Genomic DNA, 17,668 nt, shown 5'->3' with positions numbered 1-17,668 from the left:
CAAAATCAGACTGAAATACAAATCTATTTGCAAAACGTGAAACTGTAAACCCAGCAATTATAAACATACAGTCATGTGAAAATGTTTTCACAAGACAATGGGCTAAATTTTAGAGAATATATATATAATATATATATATAAATTATACACAATGCATCCACTTGATTTAAAGCTGCAGGGTTTGAACTGAGGAGGTTTGAAAAACTATGATTCAGTAGCATGTAGAACCACCTTTAGCAGCAGTAACTTGAAGTAATTATTTTCTTTATGACTATAAGCCTCTCATCATTGTGGAGGAATTTTGTCTCACTCTTCTTTACTTGCTTTAGTTCATTGAAGTTCGCAGCCATTTGTTTATGCACAGCTCTCTTAAGGTCCCACCATATTTCGATCAGGTGGAGATCTGAACTTTTACTGGGCCAGTGCAACACTTGATTCTTCTTTCTTTCAGTCATTCTGTTGTAGATTTGCTGCTGTTTTTGGGATCATTGTCCTGTTGCATGATCCAGTTTCAGCCAAGCTTTATCTGTTGGACAGATGACCTCACTTTTGACTAGAATATTTGGGGATACAGAGGAACGCACGGTCAACTCAATGACTGAAAGGTGCCCAGGTTCTGTGGCTGTAAAACAGACCCAAATCATCACCCCCCAACCACTGTGCTTCACAGTTGGTATGAGGTGTTTGTGCTGATATACTGTGTTTGGTTTTCTCCAAATGTGGTGCTGTGCATTATGGCCAAAGAGCTCTACTTCAGTCTTGTCTAAAGTCCAGAATTTCCAGAAGTCTTGTGATTTTTTTCCAGATGCAACTTTGCAAATTTGCAAATCAACTTTGCTGCCACGTTCTTTTTAGAGAGAAGAAACTTTCTCCTGGGAACCCTTCCAAACAAGCCATACTTGCTAAGCCTTTTTCTAATTGTACTTTCATGAACTGTAACATTTAACATGCTAATGGAGGCCTGTAAAGTCTGAGTTGTAGCTCTTAGTTTCTCTGAGCATTGCACGGTCTGACCTTGGAATGAATTTGCTGGGACATCTCTTGGGAAGATTGTGGTGGTGTGATAACACACACCTGAATCCTCCAGACCATCAAACTGCCAAAATGTCTGCTTTTATGGAGGTGCTCACACTTTCTGATGATCAGTTAATCAAGTGCATTTGATTAGCAGCACCAGACTGCTACTTACCCTCTTAATTCCTATGGAAGCAATATGGGTGTACTTAGTTTTTCACAGAGCTACGGAAAGGCCTGTGAAAACCTTCTTTTTCACATGACTATACATCTCGTCTCCTTAGTTGGTGCTAAGTAAGCTTTTTATGTATTTGTAAGTAGTTTTTCGAATCTTCTTCCCAGTTCAAACCCTACAACTTTAAATACTTGACTGCTTGTTAAGAAGACTTTATGTCTGGCAAAAGTCACGCCTAGTCTTGAAGGAGAAAGAGGTCACATGGTGGTGACATGGCAACAGAATCTGCTGTGCTAACTGTGGCTTCAGGCCAAGGGTTTTATATTCATGTAAAACTAAACTAAAAAAAAAAATGTGAAAAAAATGTTTTGGTTAACTGAAAAAAAAAAAGAGTTGAAGCAAAACAATGTTGTGTACTCACAAAACTAAAATAAAATATGCATAAAATGTCTTTGTTAATGGTTTTTTTCATGTTTTGTGACTGGATTATGACATTAACTGTTGTGTTTGTCCTGAAATACAAGTTGTAAACTTCTGAAATTTGGGGTCCAACAAACACCACCCATATAATAATAATGATAATAATAATAAAAAAAACTAACAAAACAAAAACAATAAAACCAGAACTGAAAATGAACATTTCAAAGAATAAAAACTCAAGTAAAAGCAAGCAAACCCATTCTGGGAACAAACTGAACTGAGACTAACAATTTAAAATAAAATGAAAATTAAAACTAATGGGAAAAACTATTATAACTTTGCACTGGGCCTTTAAAACTGATTATTTAATTTGCACAAATCTGAAAAAAAGGAATTCACTGACTTTAAAGGGAACTTAGCAGCACGCTTTGGGGACTGACAAAAGGCAGACAAAAAGAATGAATGTGTGAAAATGGAGCAGCGGCAGAGAAATCCTGACTTTGAGTGCTCAACAGCATCTTTTATAAGATGTTAAAAGTTTTCATGAGCTCCGGAATAGATGAGCGTAATGACACATTTTCAGTGCTGAATAAAAAAAAAAAAGCTGACAATATTGTCGAATACTATGGATATGTACTAGAATTTTTAACACAACTTTTAGGACTTCTCATGGCAAGTAAAGTGAGCTCGCTGCATAAAATTAGTGGCGTACCCAGAAACTGTAAAAAAGTAAAGCCGACCACAAGTGAGCCATGATATAAAAGGTCTCATTTATTCATTTATTACACAGGATATTTGTTAATAAAACATCTGCAAAAAATAAAATCAACCTCACTCTCTAGATCTCATGTTATAAGGGTATATGCGACCAGGATAATTTTAAAGCACAAAAGCTCAGACTTTCTTTGCATAGACTGCACCACCATTAGTTTCCATCAGACACTCATATCAGCTTAACAAGGCTGCACAGTACAAAGCACTGACCCCATTCAATTTGCAATCCTCTTGAGTTTACTTACCAGCGGGCCCCTTGTGTTTGGATTCCTCTTTGTAAGTGGAAGGTAAGAGCATCACTAATTGCACTAATTGACCTGAACTCTTTTAGACTGTGATAGTTCGGCTGTCACTCTGCAGCATTGCAAACAGTTTATGCAGAGTGAAGTTTTAAAGGGGTATCTGGAACATCTGGAGGCAACGATGCTACATATTTTTATTTCCCTCCCACTGTCTACACATTTTTCAGTGTAAAGTTTCTCTTCATTTTATTTACAGGTCCAAAAAAAAAAGAAAAAGAAAAAATATTTCAAAAATACACCACAGCTGATTTTATTCTTCTGAATTGGTCCATAGAGTAAATGATGAAGAGAGCACAAGGTTATGAGCTATCTACCTAGTTGTGTAGGGTGCACATCAAATTAACAAATGCCTTAATCCCTTAAGTAATCACCATAATTCATAATTCTTTGAGTTCATTTGAATGTCAGTGTTTATTTACATAATCAGGTTTTTGGGGAAAAGTGCTATAAACATTATGGAAGGTGTTTCTAATCATGGTTTGAGTGTTTCTGTCCCATTACAGCTGAGTTGATGGTGAACCTGATCATCAAAGTGCCTTTATATCCAGTAATCCAAGACATAGATATATTCTTACCTCACACAGGTATATAAAGAAAATAAGAAATTAATAGAAAGAATCCATTTCATCCAGCAACGCTGCCAGCAAACGTCTCTGTAATTAAATTTTGTCAAAATTAAACCGATTTTGTGTTATAACGCAACACTGACTGATGTTGCCATTTAGCTTTTAGTTAGACTCTAATCTGAAAAATGTTTTTCGGCAAATTGAATCATGGATAAAAGTTTCCACCTCAAAAACACAGCAAAAAAAAAAGAAATCAAGTGTCACAACTACACACCGTACCATCACATCCAGTGTCCACACTTTTCCTTGTAGAAGTTCAAGTGACCATCTGAAGTGGGGAAAAGGCTAGAATCTATGTTGCTTGAACTCCAAATTGTCAATAAAATTACATAGAAAAGCGGACTGTCTTGGTAAAAGAACTGCATTTTTCTTTGTGATGTATTGATTATAAGGATGTCTGAGACAAAATCACATAGAAAAACCTTCTGAGTCGCACATTACGCGTCCATTAAGTCTTTCTGCAAAGTTTCGGCCCACAGTTACTTGAGAAATCCGAGAAATCTGCAGAAACATCAAGTAATCGCTCACAAAGAGGTCTTTAATTCCAGCAGTGCGCACAGCTGCCTCACATAATGTCCGAGTTTGTACGTCTTCCAGGTCTCCTGTCCACCACCAACATAGGCCACATTCATGATTAAGTGCAGCGTCTTTTTCAAAAGGGGTCAGTGAAAGCAGCACCTGTCAAGTGGCATACTTCAGTTTAGGTGTCTGTGAATTGCAGGAGAGACTGGAAAGAGAAGCAATCCCAGTGGTAGTCGCGGTGCCTTGGCTCTCCACAAACATCGGGTCCAGACAAGCGACTTTGGCAGCAAAAAACGCGTGAATACAGTGAAGCACTGCGAAGAGGTTTGAGAACTCCAGCTCCTGAGAGACATAGAAAATCAATCCTCAAATCAAACACAAGCAATTGCTTTTTATAGAACCACGTCGCTTTGAAAATCTTGTTGACTAATTTTTCCGACATGCAACATTAGACATCTGTCAAATTTCATTACCTTTGCTTCAATAGATTTGGAGTCTTGGTTTTGGAATAAAAACTTGATCTTGCTTTTTCCATCATCAGATGATCCTTTTAGTTGGGAGAACTTGTATCTCCATAGCACTGCCTGAAATACAAATGTATCAACATAACAAAAACAAAGACAATATGTCTTTATTTACTGCAATCTGATTTGTGAATTCTTTCTGGTGTCACTTTTTCATGAATAATTCATGTTAAAATCCACACGGATCCAGTGAGAAATGGGGCACGTCAGCAGATCAACCACACACGCTGGTTGTTGGGAGTGTTATTTCTGCCACTGGGAAATTTAACCAGCCACAGTAATTTCACCTGGAATTGTGGAGCTTCAGTGATTCAATTAGTGGTGAACTGAATAAACAAAAGCTGTGCAGTGACTCAGTTTCCAGGCTCCTGTGGTAGAAAGCTAGCCAAGTTATGTGCATACTGCTATACTGTTCAAACAACTCCCACCAGTCTAATTAAAACTGTAACATCAGTCTGATTAAATCAGTAACCCATGCCATACAGAGGACATTTTTCTTTTAAAGCTTAAAGCAGATATTATGAAGCACTTTCAGTGTGTGACTGCAGAGGTGCGTCACCCCTCCCCTACTTTGCCTTTAAAATTCAATCTGGCTCCTGCTAACCTTGTCAGAGGTGCCGATATCACCATCTCCTTCATGTCAATCACCGCACTTCATATTCTGTATCGTTTCTCGCATGAAAAGATTCAGAACAAAATCAGTTTCCTCGCGAGGTAACACTCCCTCGAGACCCGACATGTGCAACGCTTGTTTTATCGCTGCAATGTTGGTATGAAGAGTAACTTTTTTTTTTTTTTATTTCAGCTTTTATTTTTACTTTTCTATTTTTACCACTAAATCAACACATTCGTTCAATAACTGCAGTCAGCAGTTCATTTGCAGATGAAAAGAAAACCAATAGGTAAATATTGATACACTGCAATATAATTACCAAAAAGTATGAGCTAAATTACATTGCATTCTCCATTTTGATCACTTACAGCATCAAACCACAGCTTACACAGTACTGCATCAGTATTACAATCCAAAATACAGCATCATGAGGGTTTGATGACCTGTATAATGAGAACATTTATGTTTGAGTCTGTAACAATTTAATCATTTATTTTGCTCATTTGTTTTACATATTCAGTTTATTGAGGTCAGATACACTAAAATGTTTGATAATTAAAAGCTGTTTGAAATTTAGCAGGTCATTTAAAGACTACATAAAAACCTTTAATTTCAGTCTGTGCTAGTCTCAGGGACACTAATATAACCTAATCAGCAACTAAGCAACACACTCACCGCCCACTTTATTAGGTAAATCTACAGGGTGCTAGAAACAGGTTGGACCCCCTTCTGCCTTCAGTACTGCCTTAATTCTTTGAGGCATAGATTTAAGAAGATGCTGGAAAATTCCTCAGAGACTTTGCTTCATATTGACATGATAGCATCACACAGTTGCTGCAGATTTGTTGGCTGCACATCCATGGGGTCAATCCCTGGCAACCTAGAGATGTTGTGTGGAAAAATGTATTAAGATCTGGTGACTGTGAAGGCCATTTGAGTGCAGTGAACTCATTGTCATATTCAAGAAACCAGTTTGAGATGATCTGAGTGATGTGACATGACATTTTATCCTGCTGGAAGCAGTCATCAGAAGACGGGTACGCTGTGCTTATAAAAGGATGGACATGGTCAGCAACATTACTCAGGTACAATGTGGCATTTAAACTATGTTCAGCTGGTACTAAGGGGCCCAAACTGTGCCAAGTAAATATCCCCCCCACACCATTACACTACCATCACCAGCCTGAACCATTGATACAAGGCAGGATGGATCCATGCTGTTTAACTCAAGTTCTGACCCTATCATCTGAGTGTTGCAGCAGAAACCAAGAATCAACATCCATCCTCTTCGGCTTATCCTTTTCAGGGTCGCGGGGGGGTGACCCTGAAAAGGAATGGTCAGCAACATTACTCAGGTACAATGTGGCATTTAAACTATGTTCAGCTGGTACTAAGGGGCCCAAACTGTGCCAAGTAAATATCCCCCCCACACCATTACACTACCATCACCAGCCTGAACCATTGATACAAGGCAGGATGGATCCATGCTGTTTAACTCAAGTTCTGACCCTATCATCTGAGTGTTGCAGCAGAAACCAAGAATCAACATCCATCCTCTTCGGCTTATCCTTTTCAGGGTCGCGGGGGGGTGACCCTGAAAAGGATCCCAGCTATCCCAGCTGTCATAGGGTGAGAGGCAGGGTACACCCTGTACCCAGCCTGTTGCAGGGTACAGGGTCTGGCTGTCTATCTCTCTCTCACAGAGAGATAGACAGCCATTCACACCTCTGGGCAATTTAGAATCACCAATTAACCTAACCCAAATAAGCACATGTCTTTGGACTGTGGGAAGAAACCAGAGTACCCGGAGAAAACCCACGCAAACACAGGAAGAACATGCAAACTCCACACAGAAAGGCCCCAGCCAAGGTGGATTCAAACCCAGACCTTCTTGCTGTGAGGCAACAGTGCTAACCACTGTTCCACCATGCCACCCCAAGAATCAACAGACCAGGCAAAATTTTTTCCAATCTTCTGTTGTCCAGTTTTGATGAGCATGTGTGAATTGTAGTTTCAGTCTCCTGTTCTTAGCAGACGGGAATGACACCTCGTGAGGCCTTCTGCTGTTGCAGGTTCTGCTTCAAGGTTCAACATGCTGTGCATTCAGAGATACTCCTATGGATACCTTGGTTGTAATAAGTGGTTATTTGAGTTACTGTTGTTGTCTTTCTATCAGTTTAAAGCAGTCTGGCCAGTCTTATCTTCTTACCTCAGGCATCAACAAGGTATTTTTGCCCAGAGAACTGTCTCTCATGTGATATGTTCTCTTTCATGTTTCATGTTTAGACCATGCTCTGTAAACCCTAGAGATGGCTGGGTGTCAAAATCCCATCAGATCAGCAGTTTCTGAAATACTCCCGCCTGCCTGGCACCAACAACCATGGCACGTTCAAAGTCACTTAAATCATCTTTCTTCCTCGTTCTGATATTCGATTTGAACTTTGGCAGGTCCTCCATTATCAAGCACCTAAATCTAATTAAGTGGCCGGTGAGTATACATTTAGGAAACAAATGTGTTGAACTTTTCTTCCTGATTGTAAATGTTGTCGTCAGTAAGCAAAGTTATCCAATACATTTTTACACACCGTTGCTTGGTATTTGCCCTGTTTACTTCCTATTGTTTTGTCGAGGTTAAGCAGCACTCTGGCCACCTCAGTCTTAACAGAAAATAAGCACCAGCGTGAATGTATCAGGGTCTTTGATGTTTAACAAGACCAAGAGCAGCAGCAGGAGCCACGATTTCTTCCTTTGTCAAATAAATCGCTGTTACACTGAGGTTACACTAAAACTCCTTTCTTCCCGGGAGTACCCCTTTTTTATGATGCATGAGTGGCCCTTTGATTTAAAATCTACAAACAAACAACCACCAACAGGAAAATGGTGTCTTTTGCTCATGTAGTTTTTTTTTTACTCTACCTGCAAAAGTAGAGTGCCTGAATACTTCTTGCATCAGTGTAATATTGCAGTTTTCAGCAGAAACTGTCCTACACACAAGTTCTAGCCATATTATTTTTATCTTTTTAATGATCACATTTACATTATAATTGTTCCCATGTTTGCCATGTCCTCTCCTTACCTTATATATACTGGTATTTGTCACCTTTTGATGAAAAAAACTAAAGACATGCTGGAACATCTCTCTGGGCCCTAAGCCAACAGCTTACACCACTGCTTGTCAAACACAGTTAAATTTGTGCCTTTTTTCACTCAAATGCACACTAACCTGGTTTTTAAAATTTGCCAGTTCCAGCTTTCAATTTTGGAGTCATTCTGGACCATGTATTGCCTGCAGTTGCAGTTTACATATGGATTGTAATTTGTGCATTTCTGCCTATAAACAATACCCTGGCAACATTTTTATTATCCCTGGGGGACATTGCAGCTTCATATTGCAGACATTAGGGCCAAAATCTTAGAGAACAATATGGCAGCACCAGTGTCCTCATCCACATAATGTGCACCAGTCGAGTAGTCTGCATTGCTCTAAGACCTGGTGAAAGGCCAAAATGAACTGCAGGCAGGAGTGAGAGGTTTGAGCTTGGGGGAACCAGCCGTCAAAACAAATGTGCTCAAACTGAAAATGCACACAGTGCAGAATAAGTTAGCAGCACCATGAAAAAGAAAGAGGAAGCTGAGGCGTCGTGATTAGGTTTTTCAAACTGGGTGAAATAATGCTGTCTGAAATCTCCAATTGTAAGTGTCCCATATTTGTACTGACGACAAAGGACGGTCCTTCACTCACCTTTGAAGCAGCATCAAAGCACACAAAGCCCATGCCGAAGTCAATAGTGAGTCCCATAAGGTGGCTCTCCATAATACAGGCGTACGTTTTACACTGCAGAGCAAGAAAAGAAGATGTCACCCACAAGAGGTACATAAGGACACAAAAGTGTGTTTTGCTTTGCTGAAAAGTCACGAGCATCATCAGTCACTGTACTAAAACAACTGGGAAGGAACCGCATGCAAGATTTAAACTGTTACAATTCCCTGCACGTTTCCTGCTGTTCAGACGCAGACCTGTATCCTCTCCACCTCCAGGAAAGTGGCCATCTGAAAAGCTTTTTCCCAGATCAGCAGCTCACACTCCAGCTCCACGCTGAAGAACATGTCCTCCCCACTCTCTGTCTGCACACTGAAGCAGTGCTTCCTCTTGTCCAGAAGGTCACTGTCCTAAAATAAGTACAGCAATGCAGCCTCCTTAAGCATATTACTAAAGCATTTTAACAGACAGTGTTTCCTCTAATGGCTCTTTGCATAGCTTTATATAACCTAAATGGTACAGGCAGACTAAGGTCAACGTACTGTATATCTGATTGAATATGTGAATCTATATGAATTAAGTTTGCCATAATGAGTTTCTAGATAATGAACTCAAGATAAATTCCCACTATGAAATTCAATGTGACCTCAAGCCTGGAGAGAATGAACAATGAAATGTGAACCTTGAGTGTCTCTGTGGGACTGGAAAAGAACACATGCAAATTAATAAGTCAGTTATATAAGGGCATTCCTCAGATTCTGTTTGTGACTTAGTATTCTCAGTGTATCCAGTGTGAAAGATGCCTCTCTAAATGCTCAGGTAAGCAGACTTTAAAAAGGAAAAAAACCCAAAAAGGACTGAGATACCTTTAAAATCTTGCACATTATCTCGTACACAGTAAAGCTTTTCTCTGCTCTGGTCCAGTCCCATGTTGTCACCTGAAAAGGTCACATAAAAGTTTTGTTTGATTTGAGTGATGCATCGTTTTTTTGGGGGTTTTTTTTTTTAGAAATATTTTTAAATAAAATTACAATTATTTGCTGAATTCAAATCAATTTGAGGATGAAAAATAATCAATGTCAGGACAACACAAAGCTATTTAATCCTAATTTTGTTTTAAAGTTTTTAATCTGTAAAATCAAATAAAGACCAACTATCTTTACTTTAAACTCCAAAAAACTGAAGTTCCTCTAATGATCACTTGAGGCTGGCTCCAAAAGAGAGCCCATCCTTACAACAGTGTTTCTCAAACTGTGGGGCGCACGGAACGAATGTTGAGCATCGGATTAATTCTCATGGCGGGACAAGGAAACGTTAGCAGGTACGTTAGCACAGCAACTAGCGAAACCGTCTACCGTCTGCTCTGTACATAGAGGCGACAGAGAGGGTTTTTTCAGTTTCTCTGAGTATTACATGGTCTGACCTTGGGGTGAATTTGCTCGGATATCCACTCCTAGGAAGACCGTGGCATTGCTGATGATCAGTTAATCAAGTGCATTTGATTAGCAGTGCCTGGCTGCTAATTACCCTCTAAATTCCTATGGAAGCAGTAACATTAATAGGTAACATCATTGCACCAGAACCATTTTCATATAGTCTGTGGTTCTGTGCCAGAATTGTTTTAATGTAATCTTTTTTACCCTGTAGTGATATAAAACAGCTGGTAAATTCCATGTCGTTTGTATTTAGAAGAAATTTGAGGTAATAATACAACAGATAAACTCATTGATCATTTCCACTTTTATGTTTTTGGTTTTGGAAAAGCTATAAAAAAAGAAAGTACCAATCTATACATGTTACACATTTATAGAGAAGTTTGAAATCCAAAGCATCACAAGCTCATCGTGCCAGGCACAGATTTCTAAAACATGACTGGACAATAGCCATTTCTGTCTCCAGTTATTGATGAATGGCTGTCAGATTCAGCTTGCCACGCGAATGGAAATATTTGTCACAGGTAACTTCAACAATAAAGAAACTAGTCTTCACTGCTGAATAGGCAGGCTCCTACATCCCACCATCTATTCACATTAGCATTTTCCATTTATATCAGCACATTCGCGTTGAGCAGGCAATTTCAGTTATCTATCAATCTTTTCTCATCTCCAGGACCATCGACAGCTTATCCCTCTTGTCATAATCACCTAAGTGGCTGGCAGAATGTAAACAGATTTAATGATCGCCATCAATCAAGTGAAAGATCAATGCAGCACAAATGATTATGGTGAGCTGCTTCCTTTTTGCCTAAGCATTTTCTCCCTAAACAATACATTACCATCAAATGAAAATCTCCCTCTGGAGCTGAATGACATCTATTCAAATGCAAATGCTGGCATAAGACAAGTGCAGGGAAACTTACTGGAGGTGCTGAAAACTTGAAGAGGGAGGAACCCCTCAAAGCGAGGAACTTTGGTGAATACATTCGGTCCTGAACGGAGTCCTGCTCCTTCTCATCCACCCAGCCCATGTAGATAATCTATCAAAGGGTAAGGACAGCAATGAAAGGGCATGTTCTTTTATGTCACTCTGTCTTACTTTGTTTCTGTAAAATCTACTAAAGAGATTTTAGTTTTGGTTATTCAGTACTGGCATATGAATGGCCCTACTGAAGCCTTTAGCCTGTACAGTAGTCATAATATTAGTGCACTATAGTCTTTTGGAGAAATAAAGGGGTAATTTTGAAGTTGAATAAACTTTATAGGGTTTTATGAGGCTTTAATAACAAAAGATTTGAATTGTGTCATGGGGGGGGGGGGGGGGGGGGGGGGGGGGTGGTGACACCAATTTTCTGCATTTACTCCACTATATTCTGGATGCAATTACTGTATTTTTATTAACTCCATACTATCTATTTTAAAGCTTTATTTACTTATTATTTTGCTCATAAATTGCATTATTTTAGATCAAGCTACCCAACAATAAATAAGTAATTAAACTCATCAACAGGGCTGGTCATGAACCTGGAAATCATGTTTTTGACACCAGTTTTCTACACTGATTTTGTTTCAGTTTGAATATTCTGATTTCCTGTGATTTTAATTTAATTTATTTTTTAATTTAATTAATTTTTTTACAAACACAGGTAGCAAGAGGCACACCCTAAACCCAGGGTCGCCAGTGTCTCACAGGGCTAATTATATAAATTCTTAATCATAATGAAAATGCAAAAATACATGATCATAAATAACCCACCACAGAATCATCAAATAGATTAAAAGATTTTAATTATCTACACAGAAATTAGAAATGTTAATAAGCTAATTTACACATAACAAGCAGTGTCACGTTCATTATGAGGCTCAAGTATGTTTAAAAAAAAACTGCTGAAAAATGTTCTTTTGATAATAGTTGTCTCATAAATATGAGCCATATTTATTGGAGTAGAGAAGAAATGAGTCCCTCAAAATGGAAATTTAAGAAATGATGCAACAAAGAACGCACCAATTTAAATCTGCTGTACTGTCAACGTTAACAGCCAGTCAAACAGTCCGACCCATAACTCTCTCAAAAGATGCTGGCTTGTTGTTTTACACTGTGGTTTTTGAACAGATTAAACGCATAAGCTACAAGGTATTAATCAGTGAGCTTTAGAGATGCTGGTGGGATTTTGTTATTTTTGGAAAGACTACACTTTTCCCCATTTCCTGTCTTAATGCTGAGCCAAGTAAGCCAACTGCGGGTGGTAGCTTCATATTTAGCATAGAGGGTGAAACCACACTTTCAGCAAGGAGAGAGAATCAGTAAATTTACCAAAATAATGAACTTTAAGATTTGAAATCAGTAGTCTTTTTCTAGTTCATCCAACAGATTCAAAACCTGATAACCTAAGGTAGCAATGATTTATTAGATCAGCCCACAAAGGTCTATGATTCCTACAGATATTTAATGCTACAGTATGAAAGTTATCCTATTTAGCTATGTAAAACACCATTTAATAAACAGTTCATAACACTCTGTATTTTAGTTTTAAGCATTCAAACAAGATTTTAAAGTATTATTTAATACATTTGACCATTACTGCACATCACCTGTCACCTGCACTCTTACTTGATTAATTAGTTTAGCATTAATTAATCTGAGTTTTAAAAAAAAACAAAAAAAACCCTCAAAGTTTAATGTGTCACACTTTATGGATTTGTTTGTGTCCAATTACATGAGTACACCTTTTCAATCCTCCGATGATGAGTAAATCTATGAGAAAAATGTTCCTTTTATCTGCTCAGAGCAGCTTTTTATTGTAATCTGATCAAAAGAATTATATGTGATGTGTGGAGATGAGGAACGCGGCAGAGAAAATCAGCACTGATTCATGATGACACACACCCATCAGCCACAACATTAAAACCACCGACAGGTGATGGGAAAAAAAAATTGGCCTTTTTACTAAAGTGCAATGCTGGGAAACCTTGGGTCCTGGCATTCATGTGATATTACTTTGCCTGTTTTAATGTTGTGACTGATATGTGTAAACCCCCCACCCCACACATACACACAACAAAAGCTTTAAAATTTTAAAATGTGAATTCACAACAAGAAAAGAGGCTAGATGCATGGTGAAATAAAGAAAAAGAAAGCAAAGCTTCTACTGCCCATGTATTTAATTTCAGATATCAAGTGTATCATACCACCACTCTTCACAAAGACTGAGAGACTGAGAGAAAAATGTCTGTTTGCTTTTCTGTTTGTTTCTGTTGAGATTTTTCTTTTTTTGGATGCATTTGCAAAACTAGCGGGTGAAAGATTTGGGACAAGCACGTCTCATGTTGTTTAATTTCTTAAACGAATTGTCGAGTGAATTCACGTGTCTTTGTGCATCAGAAAACCAGATTAAATAAGTAACAAAGGAGAGCTTCACTGTGGTGCTTTGACTGAAAGATGACACCAACTGAAAGCACTTAAATTGTTTTCTGATCATGTCTCAGTGGATGGACATAAATGATGCAAACGTTCTTCTTGTGCTGCAATAGACGGCTTCTTTCATTTTTTTTGACTGGTTATATTTACTTCAGATTTTCAGGATAAGGATAAAATACACAAATGAATGTTAGACAATGCAAAATGGAGCTCTAAAGATGCAACAGGAGCTCGGGCACTACATGAGGAAAACATCTTACCTGCTGGTTAACTGGAAAATTCCGGTTAATCTTCTTCACCTGTGAAATTTAACGAGAATGTCAATAACTCATTAAAATATCTCCTGCTAACAATCAGACACAGCTGACAAGGTTGACATATTTGCAGGGCCCCACGAGGCCTCGCAATCAGTGACAGTGCTTCCAAGAATAAATAAACATGAATTACAGTATCCGTGCTAACATATTAACCACAGCACTGAAGGAAAACGGTTTGAGCTACTTCATTTAGTCAAAGCATGCAAATTTCAAAATTAGATAGATAGAGTCATTTCCACAAGGACCCGAGGCTGTTCCTAAAAGAAATCCATTTAAAAAAAAATCCATTCTCTCTGTGGTAATAAAAGCGAGGAAACTACTGAGTGAGCAGTCAGGCTTTAAATTAAAACATTCTCCTCAGATCACAGGTATCACTCGCACCTAATCCACATTTTACTATCAAAATAACTCTTTCTTAGGAGCCGAACACCAAATTAAGCTGTCCGGCCCTCATGCCGTCCTCCTATAGAAGCAGGAACATGTCGCAGCAGCTTATTGTGAGATGTACCTGAAGTTTGGGTCCAGAGAGAAAACAAGTTTGGTTTTTTTTGTTGGGTTTTTTTCAGAGGACGAACTGTCAGGATGTGAGCTGGGTTTGAATATATGGGAGCGGTGGGTTTGTTCAGATTCAGCCGTGGGTTGTTTAGACAGCAGGTCTATCTGGTTCTAAGACAGCTTATGAGATTCTGAAGGGTCGAGTTTTTCAAGCTTTCGCAGGAGCTCGTGCACATTTCACTGTATCTAAAAATACAAAAAGGAGAACTTTGACTGAAGTTTGTGGGTGCCCCAGAGGTGAAAAGCGCTCTATGGGTGTTTTCATACCTATAGTTCCTTCATTCTGGTCCTAATGAGTTTGTAAACTTGCAGATCTTTACCATGGTTTGGTTTCTTTTCACACAAAGAAAACTCCACATGACTTCCAAGTGAACCAATATGCATCACTGCTAACCAGTCTGCTAATTGGCCAGATGTGTCTGAGGCAGGAGCAACAAAAGGAAATACAGGATGAAGGTGCTGGGTTCTGGACTAGCAGATGTGAGCCCTCAGTGCATTTTACAGCTAGCTGTGCAGTTTGTGTGCTCTGCAGATCCATAGTATTCTGCGGCATCCCAGAATGCAAAGCATACCTGGCTACAGCAAGGCATTTAGCTAAGCCTTGTAGTGTACACCTGTTTGCTGGATCGGATCAAACTCTCACCTTAAATGAACCACTCAGGAGTTTGCTTGGAACTGTGCTGATGTCTTCTCATTTATTTATGTAAAATCCTAAAGTCAAAAGCTGCAATTAAAACATTTAAATAAATAAATGTAGCAGAGTTAAGATGAAAATGCTTACATAAAATACAAATAAGCTACAAATACAAATGTTTATATTTAAGCACAGTACTTGTTATCAATGTACTTCATTGATTCCCACCACTGGGTGCTGGTACTTCACTTGGGTGTTTCCAGCATCTAAATAACAGCAATTCAGTCTTAGCCTGTTATAAAACAAACAAACAAAAATTTGCAAAATTGGCTTCCACTTTAAGGAAATTAGTCTAAAAATTCACAACAGCACACTGCAAACCAAACAACTGCATAATGAAAGGGGAACAGTTCGCTGACAGAGGTGGACAGACAATTCACAGAGAAGCTGCTCAATGCCACTGAGCTACAGCTTTGAAAATTGCCTCAGAATTGAATCAGCACCTCTGAGCCCAAATCTCAGCAGAAAATGCTGGAAAGAGCTGGAAACCTAAAGCAGAGCTGTGCTAAAGAAACCACAAGGTCAAGGCACAAAGATGTAACCTGGTGTGGGGAGCAGTAAACAAGAAAGAAATGAGTCATTACGAATGAGTCATAACTCCAGCTAATTCTTATTTCTGATTTGATTCACAATTACATTTGGAGGGGAGGCGGTAGGATGGCCTCAGCCTACAGTATCTGTTGCTTTGCTGTGCAGCTGACTAGTGGGAGTTGTTAGAAGCAGTGGAGTAAAAACATTTCCCTTCATAATGTCTCCACACTACTTCAAATGATGCCTTAAAGTGAACTGCTAAATAAATTCAAGAGTGGTTTCATGAACACTGGGATGGCCTCTCCAGTCACCAGACCTGAACATCACCGAGCCTTTATGGGAATTTGTGTAGCGTTGAGTGTATTTTCTCCTCCATCATCGCCCAGAGAACTGGAGGCATTTTTTTCATGATGAACGCTTCATTGTTTGAGTACAAACAGATCAGTAGATCAGATCAGAAATGTAAGAGAGCAAAGGATGTCCCCCACCCTCCACTAGAGCTTCCATTTTAATATATCTTTGTCTCATTTCCATGATTTTCTGTTGATCTTAAGTCTATCACTCTATTAACATTTACTTTGAGTTCATGATGTAAAGCCCCCCCCAATAAGTTCACTAGTTTTATGGTGCTTTTAAAATCTCAGTAGGACACTTGGTGGCTGATTTGTAGCACAATTAACCAATCAATAAATCCTTTATTTGTCCTTGAAGGGCAATCAGTTTTTACAGCGGTGAAATAACAACAGAATGAAATCACAAAGCATATTAACATCTAATATAAATACAATTATTATGCAAATTAAAAAAATATGCTAGACCCTGATTGGGTAAACGAGCATTTGCTTCTGTAACCTTGCAAAGTGTAGCAAAGCAAATTACATAGTTATGTAATATTATCTAATACTTACAGTATGTGTGTGGTTCAGTACAATGCGCTGACACATTAGTCACTTTGTCTGATGATTTGCTCCAGATTAAAATATCTCAACGTCTGCATCTGCATTTAGATTTTGGACAGATTTGTGATCTCCAGACATAGACTGCGTATAATACACGGAAGGATGTCACCTATTGCTCTGTATTCAACAGTTTTGAATCACCTTCAGTGATTTCTACCATAAGACCATTTTCTTTCTTTGTATTTATTTTTATATATATTTTTAACATAGTGGCTTCATAACATAGTGGTTCACACATTTGTCCTACAGGCAAAAGAGCACCGGTTTGATGCCGTGAGGAGACACAAATTTCTTGGTGGATGTGTCAGGACAGGCATCTGGTGCAAAAATCAAATACAATCAAATTACAAAGTAATGCATTACTATAATCACATTACATTTTTCAGTAACAGTAATGTAACGTGTTACTGTACAAAATTCAGTAATTACATTACCTTTACAATTATGTCGTTACTTGCATTACAAAGGTTCTTCAGTTATCTGCACACCAGGTGGAAAGAAAGAAAAAAACATCAAATGCACACATTTTTTTCCTTACTGCTCACTTGCGCTACAATCAGCTGATTTCACTTTGTGCACAGGTAGAGGTAAATGGTGGAGTGGTCTACCACTTTTCAGGAGCAGAGATACGGACATTACTTTTATTTTTATTGCACAAAAGGACAAGAGCTTGATGGTAAAGTGCAAACTGCGTCCAGCACAGAAACAGCCGCATTATACTGCTAACACAACGTTGGCGTTGTACTGCATTACTTTTAGGTAACGGGTAATATGTAATACATAACTTTTTTTGGTGTAATGAACCATATATATATATATATATATATATATATATATATATATATATATATATATATATATACAGTTTGGTTAGGCTTAGGCAAGAAAATTGCCTGATCAGGTTCAAGGAAACATACAAATGCACATGTTCAGTGAGCCTGTCTGGCAGAAATCTCTAAAGGTCTAAATTATTCAAAATGGGACCATATTTTATCAAACAAATATGATATGCTATCTTGAATACAACC

The 17,668-nt window shown here is 38.4% G+C and overlaps 1 protein-coding gene across 1 annotated transcript in view; it reads right to left on the bottom strand.

The window, feature by feature from the left end:
• Positions 1-2,441: 2,441 nt before the first annotated feature.
• sntg1 (syntrophin, gamma 1) overlaps positions 2,442-17,668 on the bottom strand; it is a 37,263-nt gene continuing 22,036 nt past the window's right edge. Inside the window, exons 13-19 of the mRNA XM_030752926.1 lie at positions 13,845-13,883; positions 11,090-11,206; positions 9,597-9,668; positions 8,988-9,140; positions 8,713-8,805; positions 4,307-4,417; positions 2,442-4,175 (exon numbers count right to left, since the gene is read on the bottom strand). Coding sequence (XP_030608786.1) covers positions 3,993-4,175; positions 4,307-4,417; positions 8,713-8,805; positions 8,988-9,140; positions 9,597-9,668; positions 11,090-11,206; positions 13,845-13,883 — 768 coding nt within the window. The 3' untranslated portion in view covers positions 2,442-3,992. The remainder of the gene's footprint in view (positions 4,176-4,306; positions 4,418-8,712; positions 8,806-8,987; positions 9,141-9,596; positions 9,669-11,089; positions 11,207-13,844; positions 13,884-17,668) is intronic.

The sequence above is a fragment of the Archocentrus centrarchus genome, chromosome 17 (genome assembly GCF_007364275.1).
Source record: "Archocentrus centrarchus isolate MPI-CPG fArcCen1 chromosome 17, fArcCen1, whole genome shotgun sequence".
NCBI lineage: Eukaryota > Metazoa > Chordata > Actinopteri > Cichliformes > Cichlidae > Archocentrus > Archocentrus centrarchus.
Note: the sequence above shows the minus strand (reverse complement) of the source record. Positions and strands in the feature narration are given on the sequence as shown.